This window comes from Lichenostomus cassidix, chromosome 13 (assembly GCF_008360975.1).
Source record: "Lichenostomus cassidix isolate B80296 chromosome 13, HeHo_3.0, whole genome shotgun sequence".
NCBI classification, from domain to species: Eukaryota; Metazoa; Chordata; class Aves; order Passeriformes; family Meliphagidae; genus Lichenostomus; species Lichenostomus cassidix.
The window spans coordinates 12,392,920-12,414,377 of NC_139494.1; the positions used below are offsets into that span (position 1 = coordinate 12,392,920).

The window sequence follows — 21,458 nt, forward strand, 5'->3', positions numbered from 1 at the left end:
AGCTGGTTTTTCCCCCGGTCTTCCCTGCCATGCTGCAGACACCGGGATGAGAGGGCCTTACGTGGATGCAGGTGCAGGCTGAGTCTCTCCAGGATGCTCCTGGCAGTCTGTACCGTTTCCTGCAGTGCCCCGAAGCCATTTCCTTCCCTGCCTCGCCCAGGTTAACCTCGCTCTTTTGCCACCACCCATTGCCCAGCGAGTGCAGAAGCTGCAGCAGGTCTGGAGGAGCTGGTGGGGCTTCCCAGGAGCCACGGGCAGTGGTGTCTGCTTGGGCTGACACCAGCAAGAGCAGATAAGCCCAAGGGACCCCCGGAGATGCTGAAGGTTGCTGGTGTGTAACCTTTCAGGCATCCAAGCCCTGGTGGTACCCACTGGCTTGAGCATCTCTCTGGGGCTGCAAGGCAGCTGAGCTGCTCAGCCCTGCCTGTCCTGGGCAGTGTGGACCCCAGGCTGGGTGTGACATACTCTGTGGCTGGCATGAAGCCCTAGGGCTGTGCTCCCCTGGAGGCAGCCTGGGACGGGCAGACCTTCATGGCCAGCTAGCACTGGCTGCTCCTTCCTGCCCTGTTTTTCCCTCAGGGCAATGTTCCCTTGGGCTGGCATTGGTATCTGGAGACCTCGCTCATGTGAGACGGCGTGGGTGACAAGCACGGCTTTGTTCACCCTGTGCTGCAGTGTGGGACAACAGCCCTGCTCTCCTCCTGGTGCCCCTGGCTGTGCCATGGTGTGCTGAGCCCCCCTGCCCCAGAGGTGCTCACTGTGCCCAGCAGCTCACAGGGTGCTCTGTGGATATGGGGCTGCCCCATGCAGCCAGGACAAGGCAACCTTGTGGTTAGACCATACACTTTTGCTTTAGATGCTCTGGATCCTTCTTTGCTTTGCTCCTACATGTCTGATACTCCTTTCCTTTGCTCCTTGCAAGCTGAAAGCCACAGGGTGGGCTGAGCAACAGCCTGAGAGGTTTTTGTCTCCAAATATTGTAAGCAGACTCAGCCTGAGCACTATCTACAATAAAATCAAAGTTATCTCTTCACCACAAAACACAGTGTCTCAACCTCTCCCCAGAGCCCAGACTTGGTCCTCTTGTCACAGGATGCTGACGACCAACCAGGTCACCCCATCATTTCCTCCATGGCCTCTCCTTGCCAGGCGCAGCCCTGCAGAACAGCTGTGCTTGGTGGCCAAGGACACTCATATGCCTTACTGGAACCTAGCAGCCTCACCCAGGACCCCCATCTACACATGTGCCCTCATTTAAACCCAGCTCTGGACTTACCCCAACCCCTGCTTGCACTGTGCTGCTCAGCCCCTGCGAGCTGCACTCTAGGAGTGCCCAAATACCAGGGAAGTGCAGGCAGCCTCAGGACTTTGCTTCTGGGATCTACAGCTGGACATGCTGCTGCAAACATCCCATGGAGCTGGGTCTGTGCTCCTCTGCCTTGCTGCTGCAGTCCATTTTGGGACCTTTTCACCTCCTGCCATGTTCCCCAGGGGCAGTTGGGGCCAGTCCAAGCTGTAGGTACAAGCATCCCTGCACCCCAACTTGGCCATGTTACTGCTCCTCTCTGCCTGCATTTCCTTCAAAACCAGCTCCACAGACTGAGATGTGGGTCCTGGTGTGAGGGAGCTGGGACAGAGGGAAGGGGTTCACCCTTCCACCTGCTCAGCGGGCTTGGAAAAACGACCTAAACTCCCTCAGTAATGCCTCTGAGCCTATTAGCATTGCAGGCTGTGTGTATGATTTGGAAGGCGTTGTGGGAAAAATATTTTTGCATAGATTTCCCATTGTGCAGCCTGGAGCGGTGGTCAGCGGGGGGAGGGCCAGGGTGCTCCCAAAAGGGATTTAAGGGGAGAGTGTAAGTGGGGCTTGCCTGGTGCTCCTCGTCCCCACCAGCTCAGCACTGGAGCAGTTTGCCCAAAGGATGGCCGGAGTGAGTAGTTTGCTTGCAGGAGAAGGGAAAATCAGCAGGGCGAGGCGCCCTGGGCGGGACTGGGGTTGTGCAGCGGCTGGGTGCTGCTGCGGGGTGGAAGGGCGGTGGCTACTCACCCCCAGGAGACACCATTTGTCCCGGAGATCGGAGCTCCCTGTGCCGCAAGGAGCACCTCATCCTGAGGGTCAGGGTGGTCCCTGTCCCCCCCCAGCTCCATGCCACAGCAGGAGCTGTGTCCCCTGTGTCACAGAGATGTGCCACTGGACAGCTCCTGGCACTGTAAGTAGCAGATTGCAGAATTTGGGGTGTGTGGCACGGCTTTTGCTTTGCTGTGAGGTAATTTGGAGGTCCTGGCAGCACCATGGGATGTGAAGGCAGGTTCTCTACTCCTGGGAGCTCCTGGGAAAGGGTGTGCAGGGTGGGGGAAAGCACACAAATCCCAGGCATGCTGTACCAGGCATCCCTTCCCCCAAGGACAGATATCACACAATTTGGGGTTTCTGCTGGGCTGACATCCCCATTGGTGCTCCCAGCAAGCCACAGCATTCCTGCACAGGCTAATTTCCCAGGGGACCATGTCCCCATCTGAGCTGTGCCGTTGACCTGCAGTTACAGGTGCTGTGAGAGCATCTCCTGCTGAGCAGGTGGGTCCTTCCTGCTGCACTTCAAGGCAACTTCCAGGAGCAGAGTATCTCACATCCCTCCTTCTCTGGCATGGTTTCTGCATTTCAAATCTTTTCAGTGTCAAAGCAGGGATAATCCTGGCTGTGTGTCCCTGCTGAGGAGGCTGCTGGAGGAACAGGACTTTCTGAGCTGGCAGGGGGACAAGAAGGTGCCCTTGTCCCCACTCACTAATTGGACAGATCCAAACAAACCCCAGTCATGCATAGCTCCACTTGTCACTGGGGATGAGAGAGCAGCACAGACACTTTAGCCCCACCTTGTTCCAAAATGGGTTGGTTTTCTGGCAGAGACAGAACAGGCAGCACCCAGCGAGTCCAGAAGCCCTGTGTGGATGGTAGGAGCTGCAAGGACAACATTCAGGCTGGGTTTGGGTCACGTCCCCAGCATGGTCAGTGCCTGTGGGGCAGCAGTATCCTCACACCTTCTGCTTTCCTCTCCCACAGATGCCGTGCTGGGGCTGTCTACACTCTGTTCTGAAGATGCTTTCCCGCAGAAAACGAGTCCCAGCCAGCTCCGAGGGCTCCAGCCTCCGCCGCTGCCTCTCCACCGTGGATCTGGTTGCCCTGGGCGTGGGCAGCACACTGGGGGCTGGTGTCTATGTCCTGGCAGGGGAGGTGGCCAAGACCAGCTCTGGCCCGAGCATTGTCCTTTCTTTCCTGATTGCAGCCGTGGTGTCTGCCCTGGCAGGGCTGTGCTATGCCGAGTTTGGGGCTCGTGTGCCCCTGGCTGGCTCTGCCTATCTCTACAGCTATGTGACAGTGGGTGAGCTCTGGGCATTCCTCGCTGGGTGGAACCTGCTGCTGTCCTACGTCATCGGTACAAGACCCTTTCAATCCCTCCAGCTTTGCGTGTTGGTGGCTTTGCTGAGTGTCCTTTGAGACCTCCCAGGTCTACCATCACACAGCCATCACCTCTCCCCAGGTACTGCCAGCGTTGCCCGGGCCTGGAGTGCTACCTTTGACCAGCTCCTCGGCAAGAAGATGGGCAGGTTTTTGGGTGCTCATGCAGCCATGAGCTCTGTGGGGCTGGCAGAGCACCCAGATGCATTTGCTGCTGGCTTGGTGGTCCTGCTGGCAGGTAGGATGCCTCCCCCTGTGCCACCCTCCATCAGGTAGGATGAGCTCCTCACTCCAGTGTGGGCTCTTCAGGATGGTGCTAACCCCTCTGAGGCTTTGCCATTTCCTTGAACAAAGAATGGGGAAGAGAAAGGGGATCTGGGGAAATCTTCAAGTTGTCTGAATTTACCACTGTACCCCTTTTCCACCCTCCCCAGTAATGTCTATCCCCATGTCATCCAGGGGGGCTTGACAAGTTTTGTTTTTTTCTTCTCCAGGGCTTCTTTCCTTTGGAGTGAAGGAGTCCACCATGGTCAACAAAGCCTTCACAATTCTCAATGTGCTCGTCCTGCTCTTTGTCACAGTGAGTGGCTTCATCAAAGGCAACCCAAGCAACTGGAAGCTCAGGGAGGATGACCTGCCACGGGCAGCTGCCCACGAGGCTGGGTATGAGGGGCTTCACTCCTCCCATGCTGCCTTCAGAGTGGGATGGGGATGGCTGAGTCAATCCCCTCATGCTTTATCCCAGGAAATCCCACTTTCTCGATTTCTCCCTCTTTGCAATGTGTCAAAGAGCCAAAGCCCTGCTAGGTTGATGCTGAGGGCTGAGCAGGTTGGATGGACTATTCAGCCTGACCCTGTCCTGGGATCCCATTGCACTGACCCCCCCTGCACTGCCTGACTTGTTCTCCTCTTCCCAGGAACCAGTCTGTGATCAACAACATGACCAGTGCCTTTGGGGTGGGAGGCTTCATGCCTTATGGCTTCACTGGGACCTTGGCTGGAGCCTCTACCTGTTTCTATGCCTTTGTTGGATTTGACTGCATTGCTACCACAGGTCAGTGAGATGTGGGTGCTGCTGGTGGGACCCTCCTCTGCAGGCTGGGGGGCCATGGCAGTGGCCCTGCTGCTCTGGGAACTGGTGTAAGGCTTGGAACAGGGACATTCCCAACTCTGTGCTGCAGCCACCCTCTCCTGCTCTCTCCAAGAGTCCATGTGGAATGTCTGAGCTAATCTGAAGCAGAGACATTCTCTATCCCAATATCCCTGGGCCCCAGGAGGTCTAGTGGTCCTTGCTAGAAGGTCTCTTGTCCTCTCTCAGGGGGACAGGAGCCTGAGCTGGGCTCTTAGCATGCCGTGCACGTTAAATAAGCATCTATTCCTACAGCTGAGCTTGTCCTCCCCAGGGGAAGAAGTGAGGGACCCGCTGAGATCCATCCCCATGGGCATCATCCTCTCCCTCCTCATCTGCTTCCTGGCCTACTTTGGGGTGTCTGCTGCCCTCACCCTGATGATGCCCTACTACCTCCTAGACACCATGAGCCCACTGCCAGTGGCTTTTGAGTACATTGGCTGGAGCAGTGCAAAGTATGTCGTGGCTGCTGGGTCACTGTGTGCCCTGACCACCAGGTGAGGGGCATCCTCTGATGGCAGTTCTGTGGCTCAGAGCAAAGTATTGGAGCTGTAATATCCAGGAGATATCCCCAGCCCCATCCTCCTGACTTCCTCTTTGTCCTTCCTGCTTGGCCAAAATCCCTCCCACACAAACCCTACTGCTCCCATCTCGGCCCAGGGAAAGCAGCCAAACTCCTTGGCATGATGCTGGAGGAAGTAGTCAGGTGACACTGTCCACAAGGGTGGGCTGGGGTGTTCTGGCATGCACAGGGCTCCTGGTGACTGTGGACATCTCTTCCCTAATACTGTCCCTCATCTGATGGTGAGGAAGGTGAAGGTCTTGTCAGAATGGTCTTGGGAAGGTTATGGGACATATGGATGAATGCGAGCTCCCTTGGGAGCAAAAGGCAGGATAGCACCTCCTGGATTCCTCCCCTCTGCTCCCTCATCTCCTTCCCTCTCTCGTGCAGCCTCCTGGGCTCCATGTTCCCCATGCCACGGATCCTGTATGCAATGGCTCGAGATGGGCTCCTCTTCAAACCTCTGGCCAAACTCAGCCGCCGTCAGTGCCCAGTGGTGGCAACTCTGGTGTCTGGAGGAGTGGCAGGTGGGTGAGTGGTTGGGTTACCCTTAACCATGGGCAGGGCTTGCTGGGTGTCTTCTTTCCCTCTAGCTTGCCTGTAGCTGAGCAAAGTGTTGCCACTCAGAGACAGGTCTCCTTGGTGTGGTTGAGGACCATTTGGTCTCAGTGGTGTCCCAGACACTGGTTCAGCCTCTCTGAGCTTCCAGGCAGGAGGTGACAGGATGCTTTGCACTAGTGACTGAAGCACCACCAGTTCATCAAGGTTGTGTTGCAGTGGAGTATCAGGGGGACATGAGGGAGTCAGGATGACATGACTGACGTGGGCACAGCAGCACTGCCAGCTCTGCAGGGAGGCTGAAAGGGCTTCTCTTCCCCACAGCTCTCCTGGCTCTTCTCTTCGACCTGAAAGCCCTGGTTGACACCATGTCCATTGGCACGCTGCTGGCCTACTCGATGGTGGCTGGCTGTGTGCTGCTGCTCAGGTGAGACTGCTGGGGACAGGGGACAGGGCTCACCCAGCTTCTGATGTGGGCCATGCTTGGGACAAGGCTGTGGCCTGGGTGCACTGCAGGTGCAGGTTTATGTGCATTGAAATCCAATGTCTGCTCCTCAGGTATCGGCCTGAAGCCAGCACTTGGGACACTCCTGCAGGGCAGCTCTGGTGGGACCACCTTGTTCAGCCACCCCCTTATCCCACCCCTCGCTCCTCTGCTGTGGTGGTCTGGGCTCTGACAGCTGTAGGTATGTCTGGGAATGATGGATGGGCTTTATAGGGAGCTGGCGTGGGGGAACCCTCGGGGGACATCCCTGCTGTAGCAAGGGCTGGCAGCTTCCTGCCCAGTGAAAACCACCCAGCAGCAGATACAGGGGCTGCCTGGCTCCTTCCTGCCCTCACCCCATTGCCCCACAGCTGGCTGCCCCAACGGGACCTCAGGAAAGCTCCTGCTCCCTCTGCTTCCCAGACTGGAGAGAAGAGCTAAACCCACCATGAGAAGCCACTCAGCTGTGTCCCCTGGTTGTGCTTTGTCCCACCAAGGCAGCCTGGGAGAGGGATGGGCCCAGCCCAGGGAAGCTGCCCTGACACCATGGTCCCTCTGCAGCTGCCCTGGTCTGTGCCCTGAGCTGGGTGAGCACTGCTGGGCTGCCCTGCCTGCAAGCCAGGAGTGCCTGGTGCATCACAGCTCTGGCCCTGCCTCTCCTGGGGATCCTGGTGGCAGCTCTGCTCATCTGGAGGCAGCCTCAGAGTCGGGACAAAGCATCCTTCATGGTGAGCATCCAGCCCAGCCCTCGGGACATGCCCAGGGAGAAGGACCTGGGGCACGGAGAGCAGGCAAGTGCTGCAGCCCTGTGGGAAAGGGTGGCATTGGAGGTGTTCCCTCATCTTTAGGTCAGGCACATCTTTGCTGCATCCACATTAATAAGGTATTGCTGGAGGCAGCATGTAGTTCATAAGATTTTCCATAGGGACCATGAGGGTTCTTTCCCCCATGACGTGAGGGTTGAAGGGGCATCTCCCAGCTAAGAGAATTCCTGCTGGGGAATCAGAGCTGCTCTTCAGTAAAAAGATCCCTGGCCTTAACACCTTGGCCTAATTTTGCAAGTGCTTTCCTGTCTCCCACCCCAAATCCTGCAGTATCTCCTGTTCCAGAGCAGGACCTGCCAGCCAAAACACCTTCCACAAGCATTCCTCTTCAGCACAGGCTGAAGCCCCAGCTTGGATCTCTGAGCTTCACAGGCAGGCTGGCCTTCCTGTGGGCAACTAGCCAAAGCAGCAAAGAGATGAATTTAACAGTGGAATTTGTCCTTGTGCTCCCTGCAGGTTCCCTGCCTGCCCTTCCTGCCACTCCTCAGCATCTCCATCAACGCTGTGCTGATGGCTCGGCTCAGTGCAGCTGCCTGGCTGCGGTACCTGCTCTGGATGGCTGTGGGTAAGCATGGCCACTCACGAGGTCCCAGAGCTGGCACCAGCCTCTCTCAGTGAAGCTCTGGTGGTTTTAGAGCTCATGGCACTAATACTGCTCAGAATGGTGGTTGGGAAGGAGGACATGCTGAACTTTGATGTCCAGGGGTGGTGGGAGCACTGTGTCCTCTGATATGTGGCCCAAAGGAAGGGGCCAGCACTTGGTGATTGGGAGGGGAAGGAAGAGAAACACTCCATACACACCCTATTCTGCCCTTTCCCAGGTTTCCTCATTTACTTTGGCTATGGGATCTGGCACAGCACTGAGAGCCATTGGCCCGAAGGGACAGGTCCCCGGGAACTGCCAGGAAGCAGTGCCAGGGAGGTGGCCCTGGAGCCCTGTGGGACTGCCCTGTGCCCATCTGCTCCGGGGCAGTAAAAGGGGATGGCTGGTCCCTGAGCACCTGGCTACCCCATCCTGTGCCCAGGGGGCAAGGAAACCTCTTGGGCTGTGCGTCCTATCCAACAGAGGGAGCCAGCCCTGCCAGAGCTGCAGGAGCTGCTTCCCTGAGTGTGGTGAGCCTCCCTGAGCAACCCAAATCCTCACAATGAGCCCCTGCAGAAGGAGTTTGTTTGGAGAAGATAAAGCACACAAATGTTTTTGCTGCTCTTACTCCATTGTGGTTTTTTTTCCTTTGAAACCTTGCCCTGCATCACCTCACAGCTCCTCTTGCCCTCACCCACCCTGTTCCTTCAGCTGCTCACAGTGGAGCAGAGGCTTTACTTGCTGCTCTGACCCTCCATTTTGCCTGAATACCCAGCCTGAGCTGACATATCATTGCCTCCATGACTGCCAAGGTACTGCCTGGTCCAGGCTTTTCCCTCCTTACCATGGGCAAGTCCTTTTCTGCACTCATTTATTCCTCCTCCTCAGTTCCCAATGTCCCCTTTCCCAGAGCCAGGCACATTCCTCTACGTCCCACGCAGGCTGTGCCTTGGGGGCAGTGGGACATGGTACCAGGTGTCCAGAGCAGGATGCCAGGCCACACCAGCTTCATATTCCTTTGTCCAGAAATGCTGATCTCTTCAGCCACATCCAGGCAGCATTTCCTGGGGCATCACCTGCTTTGGTGCTGCAGCACCTGGGGGATGCACAGATGATGTGTGGAGCAGAGGGTGCCCTGGGGGGACATGTCTCTGACACATCAGGCACCCCCATTTCCCACTGTGGCCACCCCATGGAGGTGTGTGGGTATGAACTGGACCCCACATCCACGTTGCCTTCCTGGCTGCCTGTTCAGCTGCTCTATTCCTGATAAGGGTCAGCACAAAGGACGGAAGCAGCTGTTGAAGTGGTCCTGGTGCTTTGGCAAGGCTGGGAGGGTCCGGGTCTGCCCTGGGCTGAGAGCCCATTGAAAGGAATGAAAAGAGGGAAGGAGCAGGAAAATGGGATTTGCCTTAAGGGCATCATCTGGAGCTCCCTTGTTGAGTCTTCCTGGCGCCTGCTCCCACCCTTCCCGTTATTCCCACTGGATGGGGTGTGGAGCACACAGCCCCACTCTGGGATGCTCCTGTCCCAGTCCCCAAAACCACTGACATGGGATTGCTGAGGCTGCTGCTTCTTACAGATTTGTAATCGTTACAGCCAGTAACACGTTGGCTGGTGCACATACACACACAAACACACACACACATGTACAGCCCTGGCTAAACAGCCCTGGGGAGGGGACAGGCCAGTGACAGCCCCAGAGCAGTGATCATCCCACCACACTCGTGCACCCAGGGGAAAGTGCTTGTGTGCATCCAGCCCTGACCCAGAGCCATGCTGGCAGCATCTTCCCTGATGGGGATGCACTGGCTTGAGCAGAGACATGTGACCTGCCAAAGCCTGCCACCCCTGGGAAGATGCTCTGCTCCCTGAATATGCAGCTCCAGCCCCTGTCCAGCTTTTGGGGGAGAAGATGGGGCTGCTGGTGCTGCTGATGGGAAGCAGGGACAAGGAGGGCTTGGGGTCTTAGTGGCAGTGAGCTGAAACGTGCCTGAGCTGCAGGAGCAATCCCTTTGGAAACATTTGCTGAAGGTGGAAGAAGTGATGGGAATAGGAGGGCATGGGTGGGAGCCCTGACTGGTGAGGTACCTTAACACTGTGACCCCAGTGCCCTCCTCATCCTCCCAGTGCTTGTCCCCATCCTGTCCTAGTGGCCTCCTCATTGTCCTCACACCCCAGGCTGCACTGGTGCTGTTTATACTCAGAGCCAAGTGTCATATCCAGCCCAGTGCAAGTCTGCATGTCCTGGCTGACCCCTTTCACTCCCAGACAGCCCCCAAATAGAGGAAGGGGGCAGGGGCTGCATGGGCGGGTGGCCAGGGTCCCTCTGCAGCCGGACACGGGCTGGGGAAATGCAGGCGTTAAGTGTCCCGTGAAATGCTCCATCACTCCGGTCCATGAGGCGCCCCGAGGGCTCGGCCAGCCCGGAGCCCTGCCCCGATTTGGGGCACTTGTGAGAGCAGCCCTGGGCTCACAGGGCTGGAGGGAAGCCCCGGCAGTCCCCCGGCAGTGCGCCGTGCCGTCGGTGCTACGTGGCGATGAGAGGCACCTCTCCGGCAGCCATGGGGAAGGGGCTGCCATCCCCGGGGTTGAGCACACGGTACAGCAGCTCCTCCTTCTCCCGGCGAGCCTGATCCCGCAGCTGCGCCTCCTTCTCCAGCGCCCCGCGGGCGGCCTGGAGCTCCTCGGACAGCTGCCTGCGGGCAGAGGGCACGGGCTGTCGGAGCCGCCGGGAAAAGCACCCGCGAGCCCCTCTGCTCCCCACAAAGCACCCGGTGGCACCACGGGCTGCCATGTGTTCCCCCCACTGCCACCTGTGCCCCCATTCGGAGATGCCAACTGTGCCCCGGGTGGGTGGGACCAGCACTTACCTCGCCACGACCAAGTGGTTCTGCGTGCGAACTTGCAGGTCCTCGTTCTCCTGCTGGAGAGTTTTCACCTTCTCCTCCAGCAGAAGGTTCCTCTCCTCCTGGAAGGGGGGCATGAGGGTGAGGAGGGAGCTGGGAAGTATCTCTGACCGCCCTGCCACCCCATTTTGTGTGAAATGCTGGCCTGGTGGCATTGCTCTCCCATCCCCTCCCCACTCCAAGAGAGGAAATGTACTCCAACCACCTTTGTTCCAGCTGCAATTTCTGAGCAGAATTTAGGTGGGTAGAAGAGCTGAAAAGAGAAAAGCCCACCTGTGACCCCCTCCTTTCAACCCACCACGGTCTCCAGGTGCAGCAGCTTCTTGTCCAGGCTGTGAATGTGCTCATTCTTCATCTCAATGACGAAGTGCAGGCTCTCCAGCTCCTGCTCCCAGAAGTGGCCGGGGCTCCCATGCTCCTGCAGGGCCATCACTTGTATCCAAGGGACCTCAACACCTCCCTGGGACAGGCTTTGCTCCCCCCTTCAGCCATCCTGTGCTCCCCCCTGGATCCAGCCCCACCCTGCCAGGGTCCATCAGCAAAGCCCCTTGGCTGGGTCAGCACCCCATGGCAGGTCCCCTCCCTGACACCCCTCCCTGCACCTGGATGTGCTTCTTGTAGTCTGTTCTCAAGAGTGACTCCTCCACCCTCTTCATCCTCTCCTGGAAGGATTTCAGCTGGGAATTCAGTGCCTGAATTGTCTCCTAAGGCAACCAGGAAAAAGCAGAATGTGATGTATTCAGGTTTTCTTCCTGCTGCTGGGGACTGCTGGGCTGTGGTACCCAAGTAACCTCAGGGCTGGAGGAGCTGGTGTGGCTCCTGAGCACACCAGGGACCAAGGTGGCCACTGAGGAACGTGGGGCAAGGTGGTTTTCAAGCCCTCCACAAGCAGCCCCTCCACAGGGATTTCTCTGCAGGTACCTGTAAGGCTGCCTCGGACCTGTGGTGAGACTCTTCCAGCAGCAGCTTCTCCTGCTCATGTGCTCTCTGGAGCTCTGCAGGGGGACATGAGCTGAGTGTCACCAGTGCAGCAACACTGGGGCAGCAGGCCCCACCTGAGCCCCACCTGAGTGCTGGAGAGTAGGGGAACAGCATCCCCATGACCCCACAGGCAGCCAAAGGGGCACTGGAGGTAGTGGAGAGAGGGCAGGGGGCTGCAGCAAGCCCCAGCATGCACCTTGCAGGGTCTCTGTGTGCTCTCTCCTCAGGGTATCAAGCTGCTCCTTCAGCTCCAGCTCTTTCTGCTTTTCCACCTGGGAAACAGTCAGATGAGAAACCTCAGTGTAAGGGATGCAGAGCTTCACTGCTTTGGGCTTCCTAACCTTTTCCTAACCCCATCCTTCTCCCAGAAATGGGAGACCCCAGCCCAGCATATGCAAGGTCCAAGATTGCTGGCTGGGAAGTTGTGGCTGATGACACACTCCATGCCCAGCTTCTGTCCCTAGTAGCACCACTCTTTCCAACTGACCTGGATCTCAGTGTCCTGGGAAATGCTTGCAGTGCCTGTCCGGCCAGCATCCTGCAGCCGCTCCTCCTCCTCCTCCTGGCCTTGGAGGAATCTCGCACTGTCCGTCCACTCCTCTGGCAGTGCTGCCTTCTTCTTCCCATCCTCAGGAAGCAGGCAGGCATTGGCTGCAAGACAAACACAGCTGAAACAGCACTGGCTGCAGCCTGCTGTCTGGGCTGCCTGCACATCCTGGGCAGCTGAACCTGCCAGCACAGTGGGCCAGGTTGAGTACTGCACTCTTCCCACCAAAGAAATACCTCCCTCCATCTCATTGTCCAAATTTGCACTAACTGGGATGGCACTGGCTGGCTCAGAGAGAACATGTGTCTGTTTAGTTCTCCTGTTCTGGGGATGACCTGTCTGACTGCAAGGATGGGATGCCATTGGCTCTAGGACGCCCTTGGCTCATCATCTTTGGGATGTCATTGTCTCTGGGATGCCCTCTTTGCCCTCCTACACCAGCATGCACCTACACCATCCCCATCCTCCCTGGTGCCATGCTGGGGTCTGTCCACTACTTCCTTAATATCACTCTGAGAAAGCAAAATGGGGGGAAAACACATTTTTTTCTCACCATTCTCTGTCTTCAATGCTGAGAGCTCCTGGGAAGCTGGACCCCTCTGCTGCTGGGCTTTTAGCTGTCTCTGGCAGAGAGAGAGGGGGCTGGAGCAGGGGGGAACAGAGAGGGGCAGGTGGCTGCAGGCACAGAACACCCTGCACTGAGCCTGCTTCAGCCCTGCTAAAACACAGAACCTTGGGGAGCAGTGGTCCCTCCCCAGCCCTCTGCCCTCTCCCAGCCCTGAGCACCCATGGGTGTGCATCTGCTGCCCATCAGGCAGCCTCAAGCTCATGCCACTTCCCTGCACCCTAGACACTTCACCACATTGCATTCAGCTGCAAAACCTGGGGGATGCTCACAACATCCCCCCGACATGGTGCTGGTGCTCCAGCAGCAAAATATTTGGTGGGGGAGAGCAGGCAGCACTTGGCAGGGCTCCAGCTTTGGCACTCCTTTGCTGCCCTCCTGTCCTGGGATGCTCAGGGTCAGCCTCGTCGCTGGCACCTTGCAGCCCCCCAAAACCACGCCTCTGCCTGTGCATTACACAGATGGTCTTTGACACAGCTGGAGCAGGAGTGAGAAATGAAAAATAACCATAAATCAGAGGCGATACAGCCCCTGTGCAGGGCTGGCAGCAGGCGGGAGCTGGCGGCCAAGCAATGACCTCAGGAGTGCAGGAATGTGCTGCACAGCCCCACACGCTCCCACTGCTGCCACAGGGCTGAGATAACCCAGAGCTGGGAGCTGCCTCCAACAACACAGCTCCGTGGGATGCCTTCCAGCCCTGCATGGGTTTAATTTAGTCACTTGGAGGGGAGAGGAGAAAAAAAAAAAAGACGTGGATGTATTTTTATCAGTTGCTGAAAGATAGAAGCAAAGCTTGGAGGCTTTCATGGCTCAGCCTTGCTGGCACAGGGCAAATCTGGCCCCTGATGGCCATCACTGAGTCGTGCTTATGGGCAGGGCATGGATGCACCAGGGGCGAGAAAATTCACCTGCAGACACATTGCTGATCTCCAGTCCCCAGCAGAGCTGCCCCTAAAAATACCAATTCCTAAGGAGAGCAGCCCTGCTGCCTGCAGGGAGCTGGGGATCCACTGTGCCGGTTGCTCCCCGGCTCGGCCCCGCGCACAGTGGCTCGGCCAAATACAGCCTGGGTTAGGGAGGCTGGCTTGGGAAAAAAGCAAGGGAAAGCAAACAGGCGTCCCTGTCTCCGCCTCCCCTGCAGCCCCCCTTCTGGAGCTGGAGGGAGGCTCAGTTCCAGAGCGCAGGAGAACTCCAAGCCTCTGGGAAGCCACGGCTTTATCTTCCCTTCTATGGCATGAGCAGCCGCGGCGTTGAACGTGGCCCAGGCGAGGGGGCGAGGAGGCACCCGGCAGTCAGAGTTCACAGGGCTTGTTCTCCTTGTCGGTACAGCTCACCCTGAAAGAGTGCAGTGCCCTGGGATGCTGCTGAACCCTGGTAGACCTGACTGCAAAGGGCCCAAGGATCCTCACCTCATGCCAGCGTACATCTCCCTGATATTTAATGTACCCATGTCCAGTGATGAGTTTTGGAGCCAGGAGACGGGGGGCAAAGGAGGAGGTGGATGAGACAGTTGGGGTTCTGCAGTCCTGAAGGCATCACAGTAATCCCGAAAGGCCTCCTCCCCCCACCTCCCATACCCCTCTTCATTTCATTGCAAGAAAGCAAAGGCTGTGTAGAAGGACCCTCCTGACACATGGTGGTGACACAAACCCCAAAGGTTTGTGTCTCCCCAAAAGCGGATCTGGGAGCAGGATGCTGTTACCACCTCCAGGAAGGACCCCAAACCCCCAAATCAAACCACGTCTGCTGCCTGTGTACTGCTCGCTGGCAAAAGTGATGCCCAAGGACAGAGAGCCCAGGGCTGGTCATCTCCATAGCACAGGCAATGTCCCCAGCACGGACACAGGGAATCTTCAGCTCTCCCCCACACCCCAAATCCAGTGGGATTTGGCCTCAGAGCCCCTCAGTCTCTAAGGGAACGTGATTTGAGACACCTGCACTGAACTCACTGAAGCCCAACAGGTTCATCAGCATCAGCAGACAAATCTAAATACTTGCCCTGAGGCTACAAGTGAGGCACCTTTCTACCTCTAAGAGCAATTAAAATAGTGCATAAAGCTAATTTTAATCCTAAACACTCAATTGTCCTTTGAGATAAAAGCTCCACCACTTGGGTGAAAAGCAAAACTTGGCTGAAAGCACTGAAATATAGAGGGACTTTCCACTGGTACTTCCAGAGCAGTTCTGTGGCACCCATGGCCTCTGGTATCGCCCAGCGCATTTTGGAGAGCTGGAAAATAATCCTGTTATCCACTGTGTGTGCAGGTTGGGAATTGCTCCAGCTGGAACAGCTTTGGCCAGGGGAAGAAGCAGCCTGATACATCCTGCAGGTGGGAGCCATCCGCAGCGTGGTTTATCCTGTAAAGCCTTGGAAACCTCTGCCAAAAATACCTTCCAGCTACGAAAACCCAAAAGTATCTGCATACTTAGAACTAAATATTTCTAATAGTCTGCAGCAGAACTGTTTATGGATGGATTAATAGGGATTTCCAACAGGACCTGAGTCATCTCCTAGGGTGCCAGGGGTGGGGAGCACCAGTGCAGAGGCAGCAAGCACACTGTGGGCAGCCGAGGTGGCTGCAGCCTCTGCTTCAGCTCTTAGTGTGAGGTGGGGTTTTGGACTGTATTTTTCTTCCTCTTTTCCTGTTTTACAAGAATATTAAGCAATTCAATCGTGCAACCTAGCAAAGAAAATCACAAAGAGGCAGGAAATGAGTACTTAAATCCTGACTGCTCCTGGAGAGGAGGTTTTGCTTTGTGGCTATGGAGATGGTTGTGTTAGGAGATGATTATCACCTCTCCTACAGTCAGATCTATGCCCCAGACCTTAGGCAAACACTTCACGCTGTTGACAGCCCCAGGTTTTGCATTCTGACCCCTCCCTGACTCCTGGTGCTATGTACAGTTCCTAGCTCTTCAAAATAATTTCACCCCAGCCCTAGAAGTCAGCCAAGCCTCAGCCCTGATCTTTTGGGAAGGCAACTTGGCCTTTCTCAGGTCAGGAGCATGACCAAAGGGCGAGTGGTGACCGTGAGTGATCAAGCACGGGTGGATGGAGCTGTAGGGGAAGGAAACCCCAGGAACACTCTCCACAGCTCAGGGCTGGCTTCTCTCTGTGCCTCCCTTATCACCCTGCTGCCCACAGACTGGTGCCAGGGAACGATGAGGCTGCCAAGCTGCTTCCCTAGGGGCACACAGTGGCTCCTGGTATGTCATCCACCCACCAGACCCAGCCCAGCACCAGCTCCTCAAGGTCACCTCAAACCTAGGACTGGCCTCAAAAGCCTCTGCAGCCCCCAGCCCCCTTATAGCCCCCAACCCTGGGACCTGTACATGGCTTCTGGCTGGGCTTGCCCCTGGGGCTTGAGGTCTCCCCCAACCCCAAGCAACCCCAAGGGACCAACTCTGCAAGTCCACCCATCAACAGTGGGAGGTGAAGGTCTCCCATTCTGCCTTTTGGCACTCTGGGCATGAGAACATGGGCAGGAGTGGCCCCATGCCTGCCCTGATGCCTTTTAGCCTAATGGGGATTTTAGGTGCTACTTTCAGAATTACTTTCAGTCACAGCAGCAGGGTTGTTTTATGGGTAACGACTGTTGGTGAGCAGCGACACAGAACTGAACAGAGGAGCTTGAGAGCGGGAAAGTGCAGGAAGGGAGGCGTCTGCAGGCAAATGACAAATTTCCGCATTTTGGTAAACGTGGGGCTCTCAGCACCTGGGGCCTCTGGGCTGCTGTTTCTCCCTGTCCTATGCCCATTCTTGAGAGCTCTCAGAGTCAAAAACCAGCCCAGAAGTGTCTGATCTTATGACATAGTGAAGAGTGGGATTTTTTCCATGATGTGGAGAAGCAGCCAAAGCTGCAAGTGCTGTAAATAAAGTCACTTTCTGGTTGCAGGGCTGTGTGAGCTCCATGCCTGCTCCCCCTGCACATCCAGCAGTGGATTCTGTGGTCCTGGGTGGCTAGGCTCTCACAGCTGGATCTGCAAAGGGCCACCTGTGCTGGGGGCACAGCAGCACCACGGGGCCTTTCTGCCTTCCCTCCTGCCCCTGCCACCCTCCAGCAATCACAACACCCAACACCAGTAAGCAGAGCACATCCAACAGCACAAACAGCTCCCGAGGTCACTGGTGCGGCACTGGGGCAGCATGAGCACATCAAATAATAACAATAATAACAATAATAATGATAATAACAACCAGCAGATAATTTCTAGACCTGACCTTGCGGAAGAGCTCTTCAGTGCAGAGCAACGTGCTGAGATCTGTGGGGGACTCAGAGTGTTCCCCTACAGGAGTGATGCCTTCAGCACAAAGGGACACAACTTTTGGGATGAGGGAAGATGCTGCAGTAGGCTGACAGAGGTCTAGCTGAGGCAACCCATCTCTGTCTTCTATGGGACCACCATTTCCAGCAGGCATTGTCATCCCAGATGCTTCACCCCCTTAAGGTATGAACTTCCCCATGATGTGAGGGTGAGCCTGAAGGGGTGCGGGAGGGTGCAGGAGGGCGGGTGGCTGCCAGCTCTCATTGTCCCCGCTGCCACCTCCTCCAGCACAATGCCGGTGGGGTCCCAAGCAGCCGGGGACAGCCACACTGCCCAGCCCGGGGAGGAACCCACACCATATGCCCCCAACATGCCTCATCCCCAGCAGTGCAAGCCGGACCCCCCGCAAACATCAGCCCCACTCGAACCCCAACTCCATCAAACCCCGACAACGTGTACACTCGGTCCCACGGGAGCCCCGACCCCACGCGAACCCCGACCCCGCGTGAAGCCCAGCCCAAGCTCGGCCCAGCCCAGCCCAAAAGCCCCCGCTACCTCGGCACCGACGGGGCAGCAGCGCAGGGCGCTGCCGGTGCAGCCCATGGAGCCCCGGCGGGACTCGCTCAGCCGCGGGGCGCGGGGCGCGGCATCCCCCGGCGAGCGGCACCGGGCGGGACGGGACGGGACGGGATGAGCCGCCCCAGCTGGCAGGCAGAAAAAAAATAATTAAAAAAAAAAGTAATAAAAAAGTCCAGCAGCTGCTGACAGGCAGCGCCGGGAGAGGGTGCTCTGCACCCCCGAGCCGCCGGCAGGGCCCCCGGCCGCAGCCTGCCCGCCCCCGGGGCTGGCCCTGCGTCCCCTCCACCCCGGGGTGTCCCCGCCCTGGGCTGGGGTGCTTCGGGAATGCTCTGTCTCTGGGGTCCCCTGCACTGAGGATGCTCCATTCTGGGTGTGGGATAAGGAGAGCAGGACCCCTGAGCTGGGGGTGTCCTGCCCTGGGCGAGGAGAAAGGAGAGCAGCACCCCTGCACCAGAGCTGGGGTGGGAGCAGGACCCCCAGCACCATCTGCTCAGGGGGCTTCCACTGCTGAACCCACCACAGCCCCCTCAGGAGAAGGGATGAGAGGGAGAAAGCAGAATACCTCTGGTTTTTGCCATCACCTCATGAAGTTTCAGCTTGTGCAAGGGTAGTTGTGGAAAAGTGATAGGTTTGGGGTGTTTTTCCTGGCAGGAGCTCTGGGGGTCATTGTGCTGGCTAGAGGGGGCTTTCGGTGTGGTCCATACTGCCTGAGGCACTGCATCCTAGCAACCCTTCTCTTGAGCATCCCAAACACCCCAAATGCTGGGCCTGGAGCCAGGGTGTCCTTTTCCAGGAGGAAATCCTACACTTTGGAAATGAGTTCTGAACACATAGGGAAACACACGGATTTGAAAGCGTCCCGTCTAAAAATAATGTGAGGAAAGGCAGATTCCTCCAAATATTTTGATTTTTTTTTAAATGTTTTTTTTTAAATTTTTTTTTTTAGTAATTTCTAAGTGACCACACATGCTGACCTGAAAACTTATTGGTGCTACCCAGAACTGCTGAAATAGGAGTGTTTCAACCAGGTCACGAGGCTGTGTCTGTATGGAAACACCACAAGTTTTTGTCAACAAGTTTCTATTCTGACATTTTCCAAATATCCCCTGGGAGAAGTCCAAGCAGCCTGCGGCTCTGGGGATGCCAACACCTTGGCATTTCGCCTGGGCGGTGAGGGAGTGGAGGTGCCTGGTCGTCCTGTCACGCTCGACTTGGAGGTGTTTTTCTTGCCCTGGTAACCCTGGGATGGGGGAAATTGTGAAACACCACTCGGATGGGAGGGTGGGGAAGGTGAGGGGCATGCCCACACTGCCCCAAGTCTCCGGGCAACTGGTGGGACTAGTTGCCTGCGTCCTTTTGGGTGGGTGCTGCTTAACCTGAGTGAAATTTCGTGAGTCACAGCAGCTTCTGGCAGCAGCTCCCACTGCTCAGAAACCACCGAGAGCGTCTCTGTTCTTATCTCTCCCAGCACTTCAGACTGGGGCAAGTCTCCTTCCCTGCATGAGAGTACTTATTTGGGCTGAGCTGATCGTTTGTGGGATAAAAAGCTCTGCCAGCGCAAGGTGCTGGTCTCCACCTCTCCAGGGTTAATTAAAAATCCTGGTCCAGACTTCAGAGATTGAAAGCCTACAGGGGCAAGCGCAAGAGCACGTGCGGATTTCCAGGCTGAATTTGCATCGTGAGGCTGTGGCTTCAAAGAGAAGCAACTGTGTGGGCAGCTGATGAGGAGCCTGTCCAGCTGCCATCACGTCTTGCTGGTGCACAAAGGTCCAGTAGTTTGCACATGTGCTCGTGGAAGTTTCTGCTTTTAACTGTGGGGCACCAACGGGGTGCTCTGGGATGTTCCTGTGCCAAAAACTGGGGCTCCAGGTAGGGTTTTTCTTGCCAATGGTGCAGAAAAAACAGAGTTTGGTCACATCAGGCTGAGACAGAGCCAGCAGAGTAGAACTGGGGCTTGGGTATGGGCCTGCAGGCTCTGGTGTGAGAAACTTGTGCTTCTAGAGATCCCTAAGTCTTGGAAACAGGGCTGCCCAGACAATGTTACATCCTTCCTTCAGCCCATGGGTGCATCTGTAAGTCTGCCTGCCAAAAGCCTTGCCTGTGCTTCCCCAAAGGTCTCTTACTTTATCTTAATTTTAGCAATCCCTCAGTTTCTCCAATCTTTCCTGTGCAGGCTGCATGGGATGTGTGCCTGCCAGAGAGATCTTTCATCTCAGCCCTGCTTTATCGTCCTCTGCCCAAATACACTGAAAACTTGTTCCCTTTTCAGGGCAGCACTTGAACAGCCAGAAATTGCTCTGTTCAGCTGCTTTTGAAGGAAGCAGGGGCTTTCCATGGCATCGTAGGGGTAACCAGAGCACCCCGGGGATCTGGGAAGCACAAGGGCTTGGAGGCTGCATGTAGCAGGCTGGAGACAAGGACTGTGGCAGTGAGCAGATTTCTGCCTGTGCAAAGACAGGAAGGCAGAGGTGGCATGTGGTTGTCCCACCTGAGACAGCTTCAGCGTGGTCTGAAGTTTGCCCTAACATCTTTTTTTTGGTGTTATCTTGATCTCTCCCCAGGAATGACAGCAGCTGGAGACATCTCCAGGGTTTTGTCTAGAAAAGTGAGACAAGGAGGTTTTATCACATGCTCTGCTGAATTGCCGTAAATGGGATAACAGCTGGAAAGTCGAGTTAATTTGTACCAATGGTCATTTAAAGTGTTTGCCAAAGCTTATGGATAAGAAAAGTATTTGTGCAAACTGTTTAAGTGTCTCTTGTGGCTCTCTCTGGTTCCAGCTGGTAAGGACTGGGCACAACAGGATGGGTACAAGACAGTGTCAGTGCCAGCCCTGCATGGTCTGTTTGCAGACTGGCTCTGCAGTGGTGACTGCAGACAGGGTAATTTTTTTGTTTGTTTGTATATCTTATTTTCAGAAACCCAGCCTCGGGAAAAAAGAAAAAAAAAAGAAAAAAAAAGGGGGAGGAAATTTTGCTGGAAGAATTTTCCGTGGTGATCTGGCTTGAGGTGATGCCTGATGGGTCCTGGCAGAGCTGCAGCCCAGGCAGTGGGGAGAGGGTGGTCGTGGTTACACCCTTCGGCCTTGCTCATCATTTGCAATCTGTTTGCTTTTGTAAATGAGACCTAATGAAGTCCTGGCTGCTTTTCATCAATGCAAATCAAAGGTGTTTAACCAGGTCTGCTGAGACCTCGTGATTCGACTTTGCATGGGTAAGATAGCTGAAAAAACTGTTTGAACTGCAGAAGTTCCCGCATATGTTGGAGCCCAAAAAAAGTCACAGGCTCCTTTAGTGGGGATCTAGGTCACACATACTTCTGCCTTGAGGTAGTGAAACGATTTCAGGTCATTCCTGTCCCTGCCTGTGTTCTTCCAAGCAAAAAGGTGTGGGTTAACCTGTTCTCACAGTCTTATTCTTTTTTCCCCCATGGCAAAACGAAGTGGAAAAGGATGGGAATAGGGGAGTGAAACCTTCACCCACACTGGCTGTGAGAAGCAGAAAAGCATGTGATGGCAGAGACTCGAGGTGAGGGGCTCTGCTCCCCTCCCAGCCTCAAACACAATGCTCTGTCTGTGCCCATGCCTCTCCCCATGCATCCCTATCCTTATCCCTGTCCTCCGGCTGCTCCAGGGCCTCAAAGTGAAAACTAATCCCAGGGGATAACTTTCCGCTCCGTTCCCGGGTGGGAGGAACGGGCTATTTATTCCTCACCCTTAAGCCTCAGCAGTGGATCAGCGGCACAGTTGTCGCTGCCGGCGCGGGGTGGGCAGCAGCATCCACCACGTCCCCTGCCTGCTCCCACGCCCTGCCTGCACGCTCCCGCCTGGCCTCGCTGCTAAATAAGGACGAAAGGCTAAAAATAGAGCTGAGACAGGGGTTTGGACAAAGCCAGGCAACCCTTCCCAGAGTTGGGAGCAAGATGGGGAGGCCAAGCAGTACCCACGTGCAAGGGAGA

At 56.2% G+C, this 21,458-nt stretch overlaps 2 protein-coding genes and 1 long non-coding RNA gene across 5 annotated transcripts; 2 read left to right on the top strand and 1 right to left on the bottom strand.

Moving 5' to 3' along the window:
• The first annotated feature begins 2,927 nt into the window (after positions 1 to 2,927).
• On the top strand, positions 2,928 to 8,221 carry LOC146431280 (cationic amino acid transporter 2-like). Of its 3 annotated transcripts, none has more exons than XM_085073755.1 (11): positions 2,928 to 3,431; positions 3,537 to 3,692; positions 3,949 to 4,117; positions 4,372 to 4,508; positions 4,858 to 5,080; positions 5,536 to 5,672; positions 6,028 to 6,130; positions 6,262 to 6,389; positions 6,749 to 6,915; positions 7,468 to 7,576; positions 7,833 to 8,221. In XM_085073755.1, exons 1-11 carry the CDS (start codon positions 3,059 to 3,061, stop codon positions 7,985 to 7,987), a joined length of 1,857 nt encoding a protein of 618 aa, XP_084929881.1. In that variant the 5' UTR covers positions 2,928 to 3,058; the 3' UTR covers positions 7,988 to 8,221. The 3 variants fall into 3 exon arrangements, with proteins under 3 accessions (XP_084929881.1, XP_084929883.1, XP_084929882.1); XM_085073757.1 differs by having other exon boundaries at positions 4,984 to 5,080; XM_085073756.1 differs by lacking the exon at positions 6,262 to 6,389 and having other exon boundaries at positions 6,611 to 6,915; positions 7,833 to 7,973.
• Positions 8,222 to 9,988: 1,767 nt separating this feature from the next.
• Positions 9,989 to 17,758, bottom strand: CCDC69 (coiled-coil domain containing 69). Its single transcript, XM_085073758.1, has 9 exons — positions 17,478 to 17,758; positions 12,585 to 12,654; positions 11,972 to 12,135; positions 11,681 to 11,756; positions 11,425 to 11,498; positions 11,106 to 11,207; positions 10,802 to 10,921; positions 10,468 to 10,565; positions 9,989 to 10,293 (listed from the first exon to the last, which is right to left on the bottom strand). The coding sequence occupies exons 1-9, from the start codon at positions 17,523 to 17,525 to the stop codon at positions 10,125 to 10,127; spliced, it is 921 nt and encodes a 306-aa protein (XP_084929884.1). The 5' UTR covers positions 17,526 to 17,758; the 3' UTR covers positions 9,989 to 10,124.
• On the top strand, positions 16,598 to 20,903 carry LOC146431282 (uncharacterized). The gene is made up of 2 exons (XR_014854920.1): positions 16,598 to 17,105; positions 18,448 to 20,903. It is a non-coding gene; the product is annotated as an uncharacterized LOC146431282 (long non-coding RNA).
• Positions 20,904 to 21,458: the final 555 nt, after the last annotated feature.

Bases quoted from the DNA above. Each gene is read 5' to 3' on its own strand.
- CCDC69 (XM_085073758.1), bottom strand. From the start codon at position 17,525: ATGGGCTGCACCGGCAGCGCCCTGCGCTGCTGCCCCGTCGGTGCCGAG. The intron at 11,208-11,424 runs GTACCTGCAGAG...TGGTTGCCTTAG, and splicing joins GGTCCGAGGCAGCCTTACAG to GAGACAATTCAGGCACTGAA. The intron at 10,922-11,105 runs GTGCAGGGAGGG...ATGGCCCTGCAG, and splicing joins ACTACAAGAAGCACATCCAG to GAGCATGGGAGCCCCGGCCA.
- LOC146431280 (XM_085073755.1), top strand. From the start codon at position 3,059: ATGCCGTGCTGGGGCTGTCTACACTCTGTTCTGAAGATGCTTTCCCGC. The intron at 4,509-4,857 runs GTCAGTGAGATG...TGTCCTCCCCAG, and splicing joins TGACTGCATTGCTACCACAG to GGGAAGAAGTGAGGGACCCG. The intron at 5,081-5,535 runs GTGAGGGGCATC...TCTCTCGTGCAG, and splicing joins CTGTGTGCCCTGACCACCAG to CCTCCTGGGCTCCATGTTCC.